Source organism: Dipteris shenzhenensis, chromosome 17 (assembly GCF_047967505.1).
Source record: "Dipteris shenzhenensis isolate YYH24624 ecotype China chromosome 17, Dip_SZ_1.0, whole genome shotgun sequence".
Lineage (NCBI taxonomy): Eukaryota > Viridiplantae > Streptophyta > Polypodiopsida > Gleicheniales > Dipteridaceae > Dipteris > Dipteris shenzhenensis.
This window is the reverse complement of record NC_141612.1, coordinates 40301122-40320320: the sequence shown is the minus strand read 5'-3', so window position 1 is coordinate 40320320 and position 19199 is coordinate 40301122. Positions and strand designations below refer to the sequence as shown.

The following is a 19199-nucleotide window of genomic DNA, read 5'->3' as shown; positions in this document are numbered from 1 at the left end:
CCTCTTGCTCGTATAAAGACTTATACATGAGAGTGCTCTCAATGGAATCGGAACGGAAGAGGGAGAGAGAGAAACAGAGAGCCACACAAGTTTTTGGTGGGTGCAGAACACCCTAATCTTCTTTTTCATTCATTTATGTATGTGTTTGAGTATTGTACATAACCAAGGTAAAGGCACAGTGACCTTTAACCCCCACAAACTCCCACTTAAAGGACAATGTGCCTTTAAGGGAGAACAACCAGTGAGCACACTATATAATGCCCATCAATACATGACAATACTCAAACTGCTGACTAGGTAGACTCTTCGTCAGCATATCTGCAAGGTTATCATTTATATGAACCTTGACAAGCTCTATGCACTTGTCCTCAAGTACCTCCCTGATGAAATGGTACCTGACCTCAATGTGTTTAGTCTTTGCATGAAAGACCGGATTCCGTGCTAGCTGAATAGCACTCATGGAATCACTATGCAATGTCGGCACACCTATATGAATCCCCAAATCTCCCACTAGCCGATCAAGCCATATAGCCTCCTTGCAACCCTCTATAGCTGCAACATACTCAGCCTCTATGGTAGACAAAGCAATGCACTTTTGTGCGAGAGAAATCCACACCACTACACCACCTGCAAAGATGAACACATAACCAGAAGTGGATCTCCTACTATCCACATGCCCTACATAGTCTGAATCTATGTACCCAAGTACATGCACCCTTCATGTACCTCATGATGCACTTAACTGCCTCCCAATGCCTCTTTCCTGGATTAGCCATATACCGGCTAACAACTCCCACTGCAAATGCAATGTCTGGTCTAGTAGCTATCATAGCATACATAAGACTCCCAACCGCTGATGCATAAGGAACCTTGGCCATCATGGCCCTCTCCTCATCTGATTTGGGACTATCTGTATGACTTAGTTTCACATATGGAGGCAATGGAGTACTCATTGCCTTCCCCCCCTCCATATTGAAATGCTGCAATACTTTTGTAACATACTCCTTCTATGAAAGCCAAAGGAGTTTCCTACTCTGATCACGCATGATGCGCATACCAAGAATATGACCTGCAAGTCCCAAATCCTTCATATCAAAGGCCTCATGCAACTTGGCCTTTAATCTCGGGGGGGTCACTCATCATATGTAACCCTATCACGTGAGTTCAATAGAAGGATTTTTTTAATTTCCAAAATTAACATAAATAAATATACATAAGGGACTATTTAAAATAGTTTTGAAAAAAATTTACAGATTTGTATAGAAAAGGGGTACATTTTATTAATGAAAAATTTACAGATAAGGGATTTTAGAAATAGGCCTTGAACGCACGTGATATAGAGGGTTTATACATAGTGACCCCCCCAAGCCTTTAATGCATCTAGCTCATAAGTATTCTTGCTAGCCGATAGCATATCATACACATATAGTGCCAAGAGTATCAGGCTATTATCCTTAGCCCTTTTAGTGTAGAGGCAGTGATTAATTTCACTCCTTCTAAATCCCTGGGACCGAATGAAAGCATCAAACTTCTGATACCATTCTCTAGGAGCTTTCTTAAGACCATAGAGACTCTTCTTCAGCTTGGAGTCTTTGCCCTTTTCTTCAAAGCCTTTCGGTTGCACCATGTAAATTTCATCATGCAGATCCCCATGCAAGAAAGCTGTCTTGACATCCATCTGCATAAGCTCCATATCCTCTACTGCCACTAGTCAAGGCATGCATCTAAGTGTGGTCATCTTCACAACCGGAGAGAATATCTCATCAAAGTCCACACCCTTCTCTTGCTTGAACCCTTTAGCGATCAAACATGCCTTGTACCTAGGCACATCATCACCTGTGACCTTCATCTTGTAGACCCATTTACATGGTAATGCTTTCTTTCCATGTGGCAAAGAAACCAAGTCCTAAGTCTTATTCTTCATAAGTGAACTCATCTCTGATTGCATATAGCATACTCCCACTTGCGTTGATCCTCGCGCATCATAGCCTCTCTATAGCAAGAAGGCTCCCCGCAATCAGTAAGCATCACATAGTCTAGCCCTAGAACAAACCTATCATTCGGTCTAGACACTCTAGATTATCTTCTCAAGGACATTTCAGCTTGCTGTACCACCTGCATATCAGCCACATTTGGCTCATCATTTCCACCAATAGATGATCCATCACCTACCCTTGATTGTATACCTGTGGGAGTACTTGGTGGTACCATTTCTTGCACATTTGGTGCATGGACAGCTTGCTGTCTATCAACATATGCAGGTGGATTCACATCCTGGAAAGTGGTTCTCCTCATTTCCATATCCCTCATGGGTGCCTTATGCATCTTCTTCTCATTGAAGGCTACATCATGGCTGCATATGATCTTCTTTGCTTCTGGATCCTAGAGACAATAGTTCATCTCTCCACTTTCACCATAACCCAAAAAGATGCATTTCCTAGACTTAGGATCTAGCTTCTTTCGAAGCTCTCTTAGCACGTGTGCATATGCCTCACACCCAAATATACGCAAATGAGAGTAAGAGGGCTTCTTGCCACTCTATGCCTCTTCAGGAATACCACCATCCAAAGTTTTACTAGGTGATCTATTGATCACGTGCACTATAGTCTTCATTGCCTCAGCCCAAAAACCACTAGAAAGACTTGCATTGGAAAGCATGCATTGCAACCTTTCTTGAATGGTACGGTTCATCTTTTCTGCAATTGGATTTTTCTCTGAAGTACAAGGGGATGTGAGCTCCCTCTTAATCCCACGTGTTTCACAGAAATGCTAAAAGTCATGAGAGAGATACTCTCCACCATTGTTAGTCCGTAGGCATTTAAGTGTTCTACCTGACTGATTCTCAACCAAGGCCAACCAATTTTGAAATACCTGGAACACATCACTCTTCTGAGCTATAGCACAAGCCCACACTTTCCTAGTTGCATCATCAATGAATGTCACATAGTATTCAGCCCCGCCTCACGACCGTGTAGGCATGGGACCACATACGTCTGAATGCACCAAATCAAGCTTTTCAAAATCTTTCTTTCCCCTTCTTTTATGGGCTGATTTAGTCTGCTCCCATAGAGACAGTGCTCACAAAAGTCAAAATTAGAGAAACTTAAATGCGGTACATAACTCAAACGGCATAAGAGTTTCATCCCATTTTGGCTCATATGGCCCAACCGGCAATGCCATAAAGAAGTGCTTGGCTGCTCGGTTATTGCAACAACATGATCAAACACCCCTGATACATGTAAGGGATACAAAGTCCCACACTTGGCACCCTTGGCCAAAAGCATAGAGCCCTTCTGAATTTTCCAACTCTGAAAGCCAAAAGTGGTGTGAAAACCAGCATCATCTAGCTGACCCACTGAAATAGGACTCTTGGTCAACTTAGGAACATGTCTCACATGTTTCAAAACAAATGCAGACCCATTTGCAAAAGAAAACTTTATGTCACCTACTCCCACTATGTCACATGCATAGTCATTTCCAAGATGCACATAACCTATCTTTCCACTGTCATAAGTGGAGAACCATTCCCTATGGGGAGTAACATGGAATGAAGAGCGAGAATCCAAAATCCAATCCTCAGAATATGCATCATCTGAAATGGTAAGCAACTCTGCAGATAAACTAGACATGAAGAGAATGTTATTGTCACTATCATGTGTGACTGCATTGATCTATTCGATCTTCACTTTTCCTTTGTCCTCCCTTAGAGTCTCTTCCTTCTAATTTACACCCCAATTTGCATTCTTTTTCTTATCCTTTTGCTCTCTTTTAAGCTTGTAGCAACCTTTTTTCATGTGGCCCTTCTTGCCACAATAGTGACAATGTTCCGTGATCTGGACTTGCTACGAGACTTTCCTCTTTCTTGAAACTTCCCCCTGGACTGTGATCTGCCCCTTTGCACATTTAAGGCTGCATCCTGCTTGTTGCCTTCCATTGACGTTCGTCTAATCTCCTCGACCAACAAGCTACCAACCACATCATCAAAGTTCAATACTCCACCAGGTGCAGAGTTACTAATAGCAGTACGGAAAGTATCTCATCAGGCATGGTAATGAGCATAAGAGAAATATTGCCCTCATTTTCGCATCGAAATTCAACTTTTAAGCTTGAAGCTAACTGAAAATGATATTAAATTCATTCAAGTGCAAAGCTATAGATACTCCCTCCTTCATGTGCAGCACAAATAATCTCTTCATGAGATAGACTTTGTTTGAGGCAGTCTCTTTCTCATATGTAGCACATAGCTTTTTCCGTAAAGCTTCTGTAGTCTTTTCAGTGACTACTGTGAAATAAACTGTCTCGCCATGATGAAGTCTAATGGTAGACTTTGCCAATGCATCCAACTCATTCCATTCATCTATGGACATAGCTACAGGCTTAGCTGCAATCCCTTGCAAGGGTTTTATCTGCTTCTTTTGAATAAGCACATACCTTATCTGTTCTTTCCACAAAGAAAAGTTTGTCCCATCAAGCTTTTTAATGCTGAAAAACTCCTTTTCAGACATGGAAGAGGATGCCATGATGCAAATAAAGAAAAATCCCAAATGCTAGTTGCCTGCAAAAGGGAATCACACCAAATACCAAGTGCACCCAAATGTGTATGCCATAACAGAGTGAAATATCACCAAAACTCAAAGCTCAAAGCATTAAAAGATACAACTGACTCATGTGCATGTACTATGCATCCATATGAGCAAATCTGGCCCAAAAAGAAAATGCCAACTGCAATGGCAATCCAAAATGCCAATAAGTGCCAAATGGCTTAAGCATAAACACTGTCCATGGGCATATGCATCAACAATATCTCATCCAAGAGAGCATAACACTATCAGTGCATCAACTCCAATGTGTCAAAGCTGTCCCTCAAGATACAATAGCATCCATGTGCAAAGCATCCATAAAAATAGCATCCCACAAGGAAATCTAGGCCTATCAGCGCATCCAATAAGGATCGAAATGCATCCAACTGGCCTATAAAGCATCCACTGCAACTCAATGCACACCAGAATGAGTGCACATGGCTCAAACTGCAACCAGAGTGATCTGCATAAGGTATGCTCAAGAAATCATGGTCTCACGGCAATGACCGCTAGTGAAAATAGAACCTGAGATGCCTCAAAACATGGGTGCCATTGCATAGTCGGACTCAGCAAGACAATCTGCAAATATCTCTCTTCTGCTGGAACTCCAAAATCCCAACCAATGAGTGAGAAATGGGAATCAACACTTATCCACTACCATGTGGCATAAATCTAAGGTTTCAAAACCTTAGAATGAAAAATGCATAACAGAGAGACGAAATCAAATACACAGAGATCTATAACTCTGAAAATACTCCACCGAATCGTGCAAGAACTGATAGATAGGGGTTTTTAGGCATCCGAAATGCAATGGGACAAAAAGTTTTGGAAACCATGGTCCAATCACTGGGTCTAACACACGGACTGAAAAACGTTTTTGGAAACTGATCTATTTGTAAACTCCACTAGAGTGCGAATGATGAGAACATAGAAGTTTTAGGACCTCCTGAGTCCACCGAAACTGACAGATCTGCAAACGGTTGCTCCAAACTTGAGTTCCAACACCCGGGCAGAAAAATGTTGAAATTGACACAATGAGTCAAAAATCCAACGAAATGATCCCAAATTCAAGAATGAAGGTGTTTCCAAGCTCGTGAAGTGAAATGCTTTGAACAGATCAAATGCTACATCACACTCACTGGGAAAGGAAGTTACATGACTTTGGATTCCATATACTATCTTCTAATTGAGTATGCACCCTATACCCACCGCTACTCGGCTGATGGTCAATTTGCTCGGATCAATATAGAAAGTGAGATTTTGGTGTACATCATTGCTTTCCAAACATTGCCCATGATTACCAAAGCACATAATTTTTTGCAAGCCCACATATACAAGAATTAAGTGAGATGAGGAGAATGAGACAATATGTAAAATAGTTTTGCCAATATCAATTATGGGGCTACGGTTCAATCTCATCCTCAATGAGATCAACCCTTGCCAAACTATCTACTTCAAAATCCAAACAAGTGTTTAGATCTACAAATACATTCAACCCACTACTACTTGTGCCACTCATGTGCTCATCGAAATCAGCATCTCAAATGGTAGGCTCATCCTCACGGGTAATGGCCTCAATATCTGTATCTCCTATCTCATGATCATCCTCCTCTCTCGTATCACGATCATCATCACGTCCATGGCCATGATCATCCTCCATACGCTCCATATTAGTAAATGTACTATACATCACTTTGGAACGTGGCATAATAGGTATGACATGCCACCATCTATTATTATCCACCATTGGTTGATAGACAACCTAATTCAAACACATGTTAGATGGGCCCGTATTTTCTCAGGTTAGATGCACACGTAGACACGATAATTTACACGCAAATAGACGAGCTTTTAGATGTGCATTTAGACGCGCCCGTAATTCCTCTACTCAAGCAATGCCTATAGACGCGCCCGCTATTTTGCACATCTACCAAGCACTTCTATAGTTGCTTTGTGTTGTTGTGATACATGGCAACACCTGGCAAGAAGCATTGGGAAGCTGTGAAAGGTATCATGAGATATCTTAAGGGCACAATGCATGTGTGCATTTGCTTTGGGAAGAAAGACTTGGTTCTTCATGGGTTCACAGATTCAGATTTTACAGAATGTGTAGACCAAAGAAAGTCTACTACAAGATATGTTTTCACCTTAGGTGGTGGTGCTATTTCATGGATCTCTCGGTTACAGAAATGCATTGCTTTATCTACCACAGAGGCATCATATGTTGCAGACACAGAGGCATGCAAAGAATCCATATGGTTATCTCGTCTAGTGGGAGATATTGGTTTATCAAAAGAGGTTCCTATTTGGCATTGTGATAGTCAGAGTGCTAGTCAGCTAGCATGTAATCCTGTGTTTCATGCCAAAATGAAACACATCGAGGTGAAATATTATTTTATCAGAGAGGTGCTTGAGGATAAGCGTATTCAACTTGTTAAAGTGCACACTGATGACAATCCTGTAGATCTTTTAACCAAGAGTCTTAACGCGCAACACTTTGCACATTGCAGAGTACAGATGGGTGTTGGTTGAGTTTCTCATGATTGAGATTCTCTTGTATTTTGTGTATATGTTTTCTATGTACACTTCTTCCTCTTTTTGGGCACATTGCCTTTAAGTGGGAGATTGTTGGGGATAAAGGCATAATGTGCTATCCCTTGTATAAGTGGTACTTATAATGCCACATCATCACCTTATCTATTCTTTGTATAAAATGCAATAAGGGAAGTCACATCTTAGACTTTCGCTTCCCACAAACTTGTGTTCTCTCTTTTGCTCTCTCACGTTTCTCCATCTCCCTCTTGCTTTTGCTCCTTGCTCCCATCATAGAGGACATTGATTCCACTCAGCCGACTCCTCAGGGGCCTACCCCTATAACTACCCATGGGCTGACTCCTCTTGTGCCTAGCACTATGACTACCCCTCAAGGAACTACTTTGCTATCATCCCATGGCTTTGAGGGGAGTCCTGACAAGTTTGTCAGACGGATGAGTGATGCGGAGGCAGCGAGATTCTTCTCTTTGCTATCCGAAAGGACCTCAGATATTCCCTCTCCTACACCCCTCAGGGGTAGATCAGGACCATCGACGACTGGACCTACTCAATAGCCATCCCCTCTAGCCCCTTTGACCGAGGGATCATCACCTGGGCATACCCATCATAAGGGAAGGAAGAGTAGGAAGGGTTGAGGCTGTTGTGGTAACTTGGGGATGTAGACGAGTCAACACACTCACATCCCTACAGGTCTCCCCTTGGTCATGAGACCCAGTATTAGTCAAGTCCCTTGCCGTCTCCCACTCCCACTCCCTCTGCTACTCCTCACTTCATAAGTGCTCATAGTACCACCCCTCACTCTAGCTCTGCTACTACCATTCCCACTCCCCCTTTCTTGCCTGAGGACCTGTACTATGAAGTCACTAGGGGTGGAGAGATAATAGAAAATAAAAAGGGCTCAGAAGTGCTGGGGCCACTATGAGGCGGTTGATGAGCCACCGCTTCAAGAACGGCATAAATATTGACTGGTGGTACCAAGATGACAAAAATAAGAAGACAGTCATTGAGGAATTGAAAATACAATACCCTAACCCCCCAAATTGGGAGTTCAACGACAATTACATGCGAGAGCGTATGTGTGTTGTCTTGAAGCATCGTAGGTCAACCTTGCGAACTTCCATCGCAAAGGGGAAGACTAAACCCAGTTGGGTAGATAACGCTGCTTGAATTTTTGAAGGAGTACAAAGACCAACCCCAAACATTTGATAGTCAGAGAAGGGCTACAAGGAGATGGTTGGACACCATAGGTACTTCACACCTCAATAGTGGTGAAACGACCATGTTCGAGGCATGGGTGGTAAGTCTACTTCTTCTCATTTAATTTATTGTTCTATTTATTTTATTACATATTGCATGCACTTTATCTAACTTGTGTAATTTGGGTCCACAACAACCTGCGCGACTTGTCACCTTCCCACAAACAAAGAGACAAGACGTGTTTTCCGCATAGGAGCAAAATCATGGTTTATTGAGATGGAGGTGTAGGGAGAGATAGTCGATTGGGCTGAGGTGGCTGCTCGCTCAATATAAGTCTACTCCTACTTGTAATCTCACTTTTTAAATTGTTTTATTCTCTAAGTTGCAATCTAATTTCTAGTTAATATGATTTCACTCTTAGGGTGCAAGCTTGAACATCCCATCAATGAAGTCGAGCGGTGATGACGAGGAGACAAGCTGTCTTGAGGGATTTGGCTTAGATGGCTTCGATGAGGGCCAGGGATCAGGCGTAGCTCACGAGTCACACCATGACGACGATGATGATTCGGACAAGTAGTAGTATTAGTAGTAGCTTGTATATACTTCGGCATGTATATGCTTTTGTATGTCAGCTCAAGTTTGAGAGTGAGAAGAAGGAAGGAGGAAGGAGAGAAGGAGGAGGAGTGGGAGAAGGATGGGGAGAAGGAGGGAGTGGAGGAGGACGAGGAGTGGGGAGGAGGGAGCGAAGGAGAAAGCGAGAATAGCAAGAGGATTGTGGGAGGAGAAAGCAGGTCACGACATGAAGGAGAAAGCGGGAGCAAGAAGGAGAAAGCAAGTTAATTAAGCAATAGAGTAGCTTAATTGGCGGGAGTGTAGATAAGTTAATAGGCGAATGCGAGGGGGAGTGTAAATTAATTAATAGATAGGGAGTGTAAATGCAAATAGGGGCCCCTAATGTTCCCAAAATTAAAATTCTTATATTACTTGAGAAGTGGGAGTGTGAGTGGGGTAAAAAGGCCTTCTCCACTACCATCGACTTTTGAGCTAATTCTCGAACCTTCCCAATGGAGATGCCGGAAGGGTTACATTCCGTATAAGAACCACAGATGGCCATGATCTCGAGCATAAATTTGTGTTCCAGTCATGAAATGGTGAGGTAGTTGCAGGTAGAGATGGCGAGTATGAATGAATGATCAGTAGACACCAGTGGTTTTGGATGAGGGTGCTGGGGAGCTAGGAGCGTAGGCTGGAGAGGGAGTGACGGGGGTGGAGGAGCTGGCGGGAGCATAGTGAAAGAGCTGATCAAAGATGGAAGGAGAAGAAGACGTGGGAGGAGGAGGAGTTACAGTGGCTATGGCGGTGCTTTTATCAGTTGCTACTTTTTCACGATGGTTTCTTTGATGCAGCCATTGCTTGGCGATAGAAACTTGAGCAGTAGCAACCTGGGCTTGTGTTGCAAAACGTGTAATTGCTGGATCTACAGAAAACAACCATAAATGGAGCGGGTGCACAGCCAGGGACGGCACTGAGAGCCCACAAAAGGCATAGTGCTACGAGATGTTGGGAGCACGAAGGGGAGAGGCTGGCAGGAGGCTAGAGGGCGAAGGGCAAAGGTGAGTTCATTTTCTTAGGTGGGAGGAGCAACTCGAAAGCATCATGCAAATTTTCTTTGCAAAAGTAATGGATCCGAGTTCAAAATGATCATAAGGCTGGTAGGTACGAATTTTAAAAGTAGTAGTATGTATAGGTAGGGAGTGTAGATGAGAATGAGAGACCTGATATGCCTTGACATTGAAGAATGTAAAAGGGGGTTCATGAGGTGAACGAAAAAATTTGTATTGTTAATGAATCGAAGCCTTTAAAGCTCACGTCCGCCATAGCTAGTCAGCCATACCTGTCCAGGCATTGCTCTTCCTTGTATCACAATTCAATCATGACGAAGCCTCCCTCCTCCTCGTCCTTCCCCGAAACCATCTGCAACCTCGGCCCTCATCACTACCCCATCCCCTTCCCTCCTCCTCCTCCTCCTCCCCCCTTGCTTCGCCACCCGCACAACCTCTTCCTCCCTCCCTTCCCCCTCACCAACAGCCTTTCCACCACCTCCTCCCGTCGCAAAATCCAGATCCGTCGCATCGAGAACACCCCCAGCCGCCAAGTCACTTTCTCCAAGCGCCGTCGCGGTTTGCTCAAAAAAGCCCACGAACTCTCGGTTCTCTGCGACGCGGACGTTGCCCTCATCATCTTTTCGACTACTGGGAGAATTTACGAGTTTGCGAGCTCCAGGTATGAGGACATTTTTTCTCGCATCTTGTTGTTCCGTTAAGAATGAAAGGTCTTTGATAATTCGTGGAAACTTTAGATTACTTGAAAGATCGTAGCCCTTGAAGCTTATCCTCATGAAATCCGGAACTTTGAGCAGTTAACCCTGTGTATCTAGTCTCCTCATGGTGGCCACCTGCAAGTAGTCATTTTGAAGCTTCATCTGACAGTCAGATCCCTTAAATAATTGTACTGATACTTGGATAAGAAGCAACAGCGGCCCCATTTGCGTAGCGTGTCAGACTACCTGAGCCGCCTCTGCCTTTATACGAATAGATTATGAACGTATGAGCGTTGAGAACTCTTCTCGTGTAAAGATAAGCTCGGTGATCCCTGGAAAATATCTCAGAGCGAGGTGAGGAGCACAGTACATGTGATCAAGCAGCGCAGCTTTCCTCATCGCGAGAACTGTTCTTTCCCATAATTCACTACAACGAAAGTTGATGGCGATGCCTAGCATTACATTCAGAAATATAGTATAGTTTTCAGAGTACTGGAGAGAGCAGATTTTCGTAATTAAGCATTCTAATCACACATTCTTGCTAACAAAACAATGCGTATGGGCTCTTAATTGGTAACAAGTTTCCCTTGTGACTTGCCATTATGTACACCAGTCCCATGGTGATCTTTTGGGGCTAGGGCTATCCTTGCCCCATGGTTACTAAGCAAGTGAAGTAATTGCTCATTGAGTGTGGGCAACATTTGTTTCCTCTATGTATCATCGTATTAGGCACACCATTGAATTGCACTAACATCATGATTGTATGCTTCCATATAGACCTCTGAAGAGTGTTAGGCAATAGAAAGCAATGTGTGGAACTTGCTTTTCAATACTTGAGTCCAAGTTAATAATGGGCTTATTAGGTGATGGGATAGATGGTTCGCGTCCTAAAGTGGAAATTCTCTTTTTATTACAGTAGGATATTGGACTCTTTTTGGATGACCCCACATTACCCAAATGCTATGGAAAACTAATCTCACCCCTCACTTTTCCAATGGTGTTTCACCAAAGATGGGGTTGAAGGACCCTACGGGGACCAAATGTGGTAGAATGTTGAGCCACATCATCACCTTCAAGTATAAGAAAGGCTACTAAGGTAAGAACTTTTAAAGCATCTTATTAAAAAAAACATTAAGAGGTTTGAGTCCTTATCCATATAGCATGGGGCTCTAAAATTAGTATTGCAGTGACCGTAGAAATAATAAACATGCTGACAAAATGATGTAGCTTGGACTATCAAGAAATGGATGTATCTCAAGTTTAATAAGAACCTAGAACCTTGCATGCCCTAAAGGGTAGTCAAGCCTTTTGGCGGTGAGCCAATAGGAGGAATTCAAGAGAAGAAGGGTAGTTAAATATAAAGTCAAGAATGTACTATGATGAGCATTGGGATTTAGGGTTCTTCTCATCGGCATGAGGAGTGTGGTCATATGACAAGATCAACGTCCTTGCTCTATATTTATTCATGAGAAACAATAGATATCATGCAAACCTAATAGTGCACAAATCTCATCTAGTAAGAGACTCCTACATTATCTTGCCAAATAATCTCTATCTAATGTATGAACCAATATATCATTTATTAGTCTTAAAAGCATCACCTTGCATGTTCTTCAGATCAAACTAGGATTAGTACATAAGCATTATTTAGGATAGCACAAAGCTTAAAAGAGCTTTTTGATACTATGGTGCACAATGTAGTTGCTTCTTTTTACCAAGCAATTAGTGTAAGGATTAACTCATGGATCACAACTCTGTTAGCAATCATGGTAGAAATTGTTTAATTTGTGAATAAGTTGGGTATCTTGAATCAACATAAGTGTGATAGGTGAATTATTGGGTTATACGAAATGAGCCATCACGTGGGGAATAGGCCTTTGTATTTCCCAAAGGTGTGCAAAAGAATCGTGAGAAGGAAACACAAGACTAATGGTGTCATCACGTAGAGGACCATATTTTGATCGGTAGATGCATATTTACGTGTGAGTTATACTTGGCTTACAACCTTGCTCGGGGGGGTCACTCATCATATGTAACCCTATCACGTGAGTTCAACAGAAGGATATTTTTTATTCCTAAAATTTACAGAAATAAACATACATAAGGGAGTATTTAAAATAGTTTTGGAAAAAATTTACAGATTTGTATAGAAAAGGGGTACATTTTATTAATGAAAAAATTTACAGATAAGGGATTTTAAATATAGGCCTTGAACGCACGTGATATAGAGGGTTTATACATAGTGACCCCCCCGAGCAACCTTGAGATCCATTGCATGTGCATTTAGGGTATCAAACTATGGTCTACCACTTGTTGTATAATAAAATGGAAAAGTCAATTTCATGCTATTTTGTAACTTTTACAAATAATTTTATGGGGAGAGCCTTGAGTATCCTAAAGTGGCGTGTGGTTTCATAATCATTACATCTCTTTGTTTGGTTCCTTTCTTGTAGTGGCACCATGTGGAGGGCTCTATCGGTCCTAATTTAGGTCCTTGTAAGGACAAATATGACTAAATATTGTGGGATGGTTGAATATGTCCATGGAATTGAATAGTTTATTTACAAAGTTGTGAAACTATCAGCATGCATGTTTGGAATTGACTTATTTAGTCCATTATTACAAGGCATAGTCATGGCAAATAACATGAAGCAATGAGGATGTGGAGTTTTTGAAATTTATGTACTCATGTAGTTGTGTTATATCAATGTTGACCGATACAAAAAATTGGCCTATGTGTTTGCTAGTGGGATTCCGCGAAGGAATTTCAGAATTGTGTATTCTAGTGGATGTAGCAAAGGCTTGCAGCACCCACGAAGAAGTTGGGCTCGCACTATCGTATCTATTAGGGGAGCGTTGGCTCGCACTCCCCGGCAAGTTGAACGGTTGAATCATGTTGGCACACCATCGACTTTCCCTCGGCACTATTCCATGGGTTTGATTCCGGGATAGCCTTAAACTGCCATGAATATCCCCAACTTTAATAACCAACACCACAAGACATGCCTGGAAACAGAAGAATGATTACAGAGCAAATGGTGACAGTGTTAGCAGAAGTATTTACTGGTTCTCTAGGGAAATATGTTAGTTTAACAGAAACCACTAAGCTAAGGGGTTTCAAATGATTCTTCTTGGGAAATTGGATAATCTCCCACGCAACATTGATGAACCCAACACAAGGGATTGTAGAGCCAGTGAGGATTCGAGTTCTTAGGAAGAGCCATATGAGGCCTACAGCCCATGCACGAAAAATAATTAGGGTGACAATTGAGATATAATACAATGAAATTAAGTTATGTGGTGGATACAAGCATAGATTGATGCATAAATGACACGTGGTTAAGAGACTTGGGATCAATTTAATAAGCATATACAATCTATCCAGTAGTACATATAAAAATAGTGTGACTTTGGTTGGCATGTGTTGGAGGGATGCTACCTTAGTATGGGATATCTAATATTCTAAAATTTGTCTTGGATTCCGAGTGTTTGGCTATAGTAATACTACAAAATATATTATCTCCACACATTAACAATTATGGTGCCAAAACTACCAAAGAGTAGTGATTTCCAAATTCATGCAAGATCTTAAAATTTTAGTTGCAATCTACCATTCTACCAATTTAAATTGAATTATTTTCTTGCACCATCATTATGCAAGAAGCTACTTACTATATTGTGACATGATTTACGGTTTCGTATATTTGCAATGATAAGGTAAAAGTCCATAAAAGAAGAAACTTAGCCCATTCTTTTCAAATGTACCTCATTCTTTAAAAGGAGACACAAGGGTTTTCCATGCATGATGGCTATCCTTAATACATAGTTCGTGGAAGCAATTTGGAAGTTTCCAAAATCGCTTCCTATCTCAAGGACACCTCTCTCAAAGTTTGGATCATGTGATTCCTTTTTATTCTTTTTTATTTTTTATGAATATTCATGAAGTAGTGTATATGGATCATGCCATGTGGGAATCCCTTGGTGCACCACTAGAAAAACTTGGATAAAGTTAGCTTTTTCAAGGGGTAAAAACTTGCATAAAGTTAGCTTTTTCAAGGGGTAATATTTCACCCCTACTCACATATGGGTCCTACATTCTTTTGCCTTTATAAGAATTTAAAGTTTTGAATTGGAAACCCCTTCTATACGTATGAGTTTGCAAGATTGAAAACCCTTATGTCGAAAGCATATTTTTTAGTTATTTTTAGGTGCATTACTCGGCATGGGAATGGGATGCCTCCGTTGACTGCAAGGGCCCATAAACTATAATAACTAATTTGTACCAAATACGACCTTGAACATATCTTCTCCATTAATGTGCATTCTCCATGTGCACAGGAGGCTTAGCGATAAAGCTGCCTCCCTTATTTTCCTAGGTGATGGGTGCTGGGAACAAGGCATTTTTCATACATAATATTAAAATGAAATTGTGTCGACTTCACAAGCAGTTGTAGCTTGAATTAAGAGATTTTGGACTACTTTTTGATTAGCCTTCTCCTTGAGTGCTAGCCAGCTTCGTTGTGGCTGAGTCTACCCTTCACCTTCGAGGTGTCGATTGAAACTCAGTACAAATACTTTGTATAAATGGATGCTCAAGTATGTGTGGGTGTGTGGATTTGTATGTGCGAGCATATTTTTGTACTATGGTCTACATCTAGTCTACATCCAGTGTTGGACGTTGATGACGTTAGTGGGGATGTCATTGTAGCTAGTCCCTGCTATGCATGATGGAGTTTATGGTTTTCAATATTATGAGTGACTATCATGAGATTGAAACGACACTATGATGTGTTTTTTAGAGTACGAAAAATTCAATAAATCACACAAAATAAAAAGAACTAAATTCCAATTAGAACTTGGCATAAAAGTGACTCCAAAGTGAGGAGGAAACTCCTTCAAAATAGGAGTACAAGTAATAGTATCCTATCATCCTTTCTTTAAAGCTTTGAAATATCAATCTCAAGTGCAATTACAATACATAAAATACATCCATTTTTATAAACTTGTTGTTTCAATTATTAGCATTTTATAGTAGTCTTGATATATTAGCGAAATTGATTTACTGTAGTCATTTTCCCATTAAGCTTATATTTACAATACAATTTACAAAGAAACCACAAGTTGTGGAATAATAAGTGGCTATATTAGCAATATGAAACACCCTTATAGATCACTGCCTCACAAGTGAACCTCCACATGTAGAGGATAACGAGGAAGGGTGATCGATCCTTTTAGGACTTGTTGGTGAAATGAAATGATGGTCATATATGGGCTGAGATTGGTCCTATCTGCATGGTACTAAAGGATCTTGATTACTTTGTAAGAACCGAATTGACTCACGGACTTTATTTGAATAGAGGAAGCATGAAATCAATGGTGTTTCTTGTAAGTTGATGTGATACTAACGGGATCATGAAGAAAATATTAAAGACATTAAAGATATGACCGACCTTAACCTGTCTCGTTACTTATTGATATCTTGTAGGCGAAAGGTAGCACATTTATCTCATTGGAGAAAAATTGCTTAGATATATAGAACTGGTTGTAAATGGAGGATTTTAAGATGTTAGTCACTCTGATAGCGAAGCTGAGCGTCAACGATATTAATCTATTGGTATACTTGATTCATTATCGATAACTAGTTGGGATTCTACTATATTTGGTGAATATCCAATCTAACATTGCATTCGTTGTCAGATTACTCTATTAGTTTCCACCTTAACGAAAGGAGACACACGAAAAGGTCTCTTTGTACGCTTCCAATTTCTGAAAGGTGCCACCAAATATGAAATCACTTATTAAAGTACAAAAGGCTCACAAGTATTGTGTTTGAAATTGGGCCAGTGACATAGACACTCGGCCATCCACTTCTAAATATTTCTTCGTGTAATAAGTTTGGGCCATTTCATGGCCTCAACAAGAATCAAGCTAGTTGTCTTTGTCTTCGATGAAAGCAAAGTACTAATCAATATGCTAGATATCATGTGAGTTAATTTGTGGTTAGATCCTAGAAGACAAATAGGTTTCCAAAGTAATAAAGTTATGGAAATCCATTAAAACAACTAGAGTTGCATAGTGATCATAAAGAACCTATGTCCCATGCAAGGATGCAATACATCAAGGTTCAATGCCACCTCATGAATGAGTTGATTGGGGATAGGTTCGTAGTCTACTATCTGAAGAAAAAAACTATCTCTGATAGCTTCACTAAAGCTCTATCTAGAGATCAAATGGAGCATCTACTGTAACGCATGGGCATAGGATCATATTGAGTCATTGAAAAGGGGTGCTAGAGATTACTACCTCACATGTGAACTTCTAAATAAGAAGGATAACAAAATAGATGATAAATCCATTCGTTTTTCTTAGTAAAGCCAAATGATAAAGTTCGTATTTGGCCTTCCCACGAGTTTGCCACATCCAAACCTTGAAAAAGCCTCATTTTCCCATTTTACTTAGTCTTCATCTAAGCTTGGGATTGAAAGTTATGGCCTTGTTCTTGAAGGTACAGTTCAGTCCAAAATCAAGGAAGGATCTAAAAGGGAACCAAGATCTAAGATGTGGTTTAGTCAAGCTAGATCCTTCAGGCAAGATCTGGGAATCTAAAAAGTCACGAGTGCCCGAGTTCCAAAGTTTTATAGTCAACCGGTTTTGGAGCGGTTCTAAGATCCAATAAGTTATTTTAAGATTTTAGAGTATGGCATCATATGAAGATTATACTCACTCTTCTTGCCAAACTCAAACTACGAAAGGTATTCAATATTCTTAGGGAAGACAAATTATGAAGACATATTTATAATTCTTACTAAAGGAAAAGTACACATAATTCCTAGAAAGTTGGGTTTTGAAAAAGTAGGCATCTCAGATTGGATCTTTATGATAAGTAGATCTATAGACTGCTTAGAATGAGTTTTAGAAGATTTGGACCTGGATAATAGGTACCTTGATGATAAAATTTATGAGGAATCATGGCATTGATTCAAGGGTTGACTCATTGGTTGCAAATAGGAGAAATCACTTTGTGATTGCCATGAGATTTTGGGTTGATACTCAAGGGGGTCACTATGTATAAACCCTCTATACCATGTGCATTCAAGGCCTATTTCTAAAATCCCTTATCTGTAAATTTTTCATTAATAAAATGTAACCCTTTTCTATACAAATCTGTAAATTTTTCCCAAAACTATTTTAAATAGTCCCTTATGTATATTTATTTCTGTAAATTTTAGAAATAAAAAATATCCTTCTGTTGAACCCACGTGATAGGGTTACATATGATGAGTGACTCCCATGAGGGTCAATATGAGCATCATTTGTAAGATTTCTTTATAAATAAAGATTGAAAGCATGATTGGAGGTCAATGATATTGATCAATATAGCATTTATTAGGATTCTTGTTGATGTTGTTGAAAGCTTCTAGTATGAGAAGAGATGTAGTAGCATGTAAGGAGCCACAAGTGCGTTGTCCAAAAGCCAAAGCTTAGCAATGTATCATAATTGCAAGCCTAGGTCGAGAGGCAAGGAATAGGTTAGCGGTGAAACATAATCGCAAGTGAATGTCCATAGCCAAGGTATTAAGCCAAGCTTAGGACATATCTCATTAGTATGTAATGTTAAGTGAGAACGCAAGATCCCACTAAATCTCTTTGAGAAGGCATGCAAGGTCTACACTATTCCTTCGTAGTTACAACCGAAGTTCTTTTATATGCTTTGGTAGGGTCGATAGGATTGAAGCTCTTTAATATAATCAAGGAATGAAGTGGTGTGATTTTCGATTTTTAATTCCCATCATTTTGTCCATTTTGATACCAAGCTTGAAGAGACGCTTTCTAGGTTAAAGTCTCCTTAGTGAATAGTTTTCTATTGTGTAGTTGGGGCAACGTTTGGATCATTTTTTTCAAACATGGTACCTAAGCATATTGTGTTTTCTAGAATATCCATGGGTGATTTTAAAGAAATCTTAATAATTTGGAATGGATACACATAATTTCAAGACCCTAAGACATGTGAACAAATGCAATGAGCTAGCTAAATAAGTGAAAGCTATCGAATAACCAAAGAGAAGTGATAAAAGAATCAAATGTGGACACAAACAAAATAAAAGATAATTTCTAGTCAATGAAGATATACTCCAAAGACTTAAGCAATCAAGTCCATAAACTATTTCGAAGTTTCATAAATGCTTGGGAATACATTGACCTTAAGAATATAGGAACTATCAAAATCTATGATTGGGATGAAGATAAATATGTTTTGGACAAAAAATGATTATTTGGTACCAAGCACTTTTCAAAAGTGCTAACGGTAAATGTGAGTTGATGCTTAAACCTATGAAAGATCTTATATGAGTGTAACAAAAAAGAAACTAAACAATAACATTCATACAAAATATGGACTAAGTTTTAATCTAATCATTGATGGCTACACAAGGAAAAAATATATGTATGCGCCATGTGCAGTGAAGATGAACAAGTAAGAAGGTGGTTGTAACTAAGGTTTTCTGATAGGCCTTGTATTAATTTTAGCTGCTAAATTATCATTAATTTCT

The 19199-nt window shown here is 40.2% G+C and overlaps 1 protein-coding gene across 2 annotated transcripts in view; it reads left to right on the top strand.

Annotated features, from left to right (window-relative positions):
* The first annotated feature begins 10196 nt into the window (after positions 1-10196).
* Positions 10197-19199, top strand: part of LOC147892111 (MADS-box transcription factor 23-like) — a 44326-nt gene continuing 35323 nt past the window's right edge. Inside the window, exon 1 of one of the 2 annotated variants that reach the window (XM_087388734.1) lies at positions 10197-10613. In XM_087388734.1, the coding sequence (XP_087244860.1) occupies positions 10264-10613 (350 nt within the window). In that variant the 5' untranslated portion in view covers positions 10197-10263. The remainder of the gene's footprint in view (positions 10614-19199) is intronic. The other variant, XM_087388735.1, reaches the window with a different exon arrangement.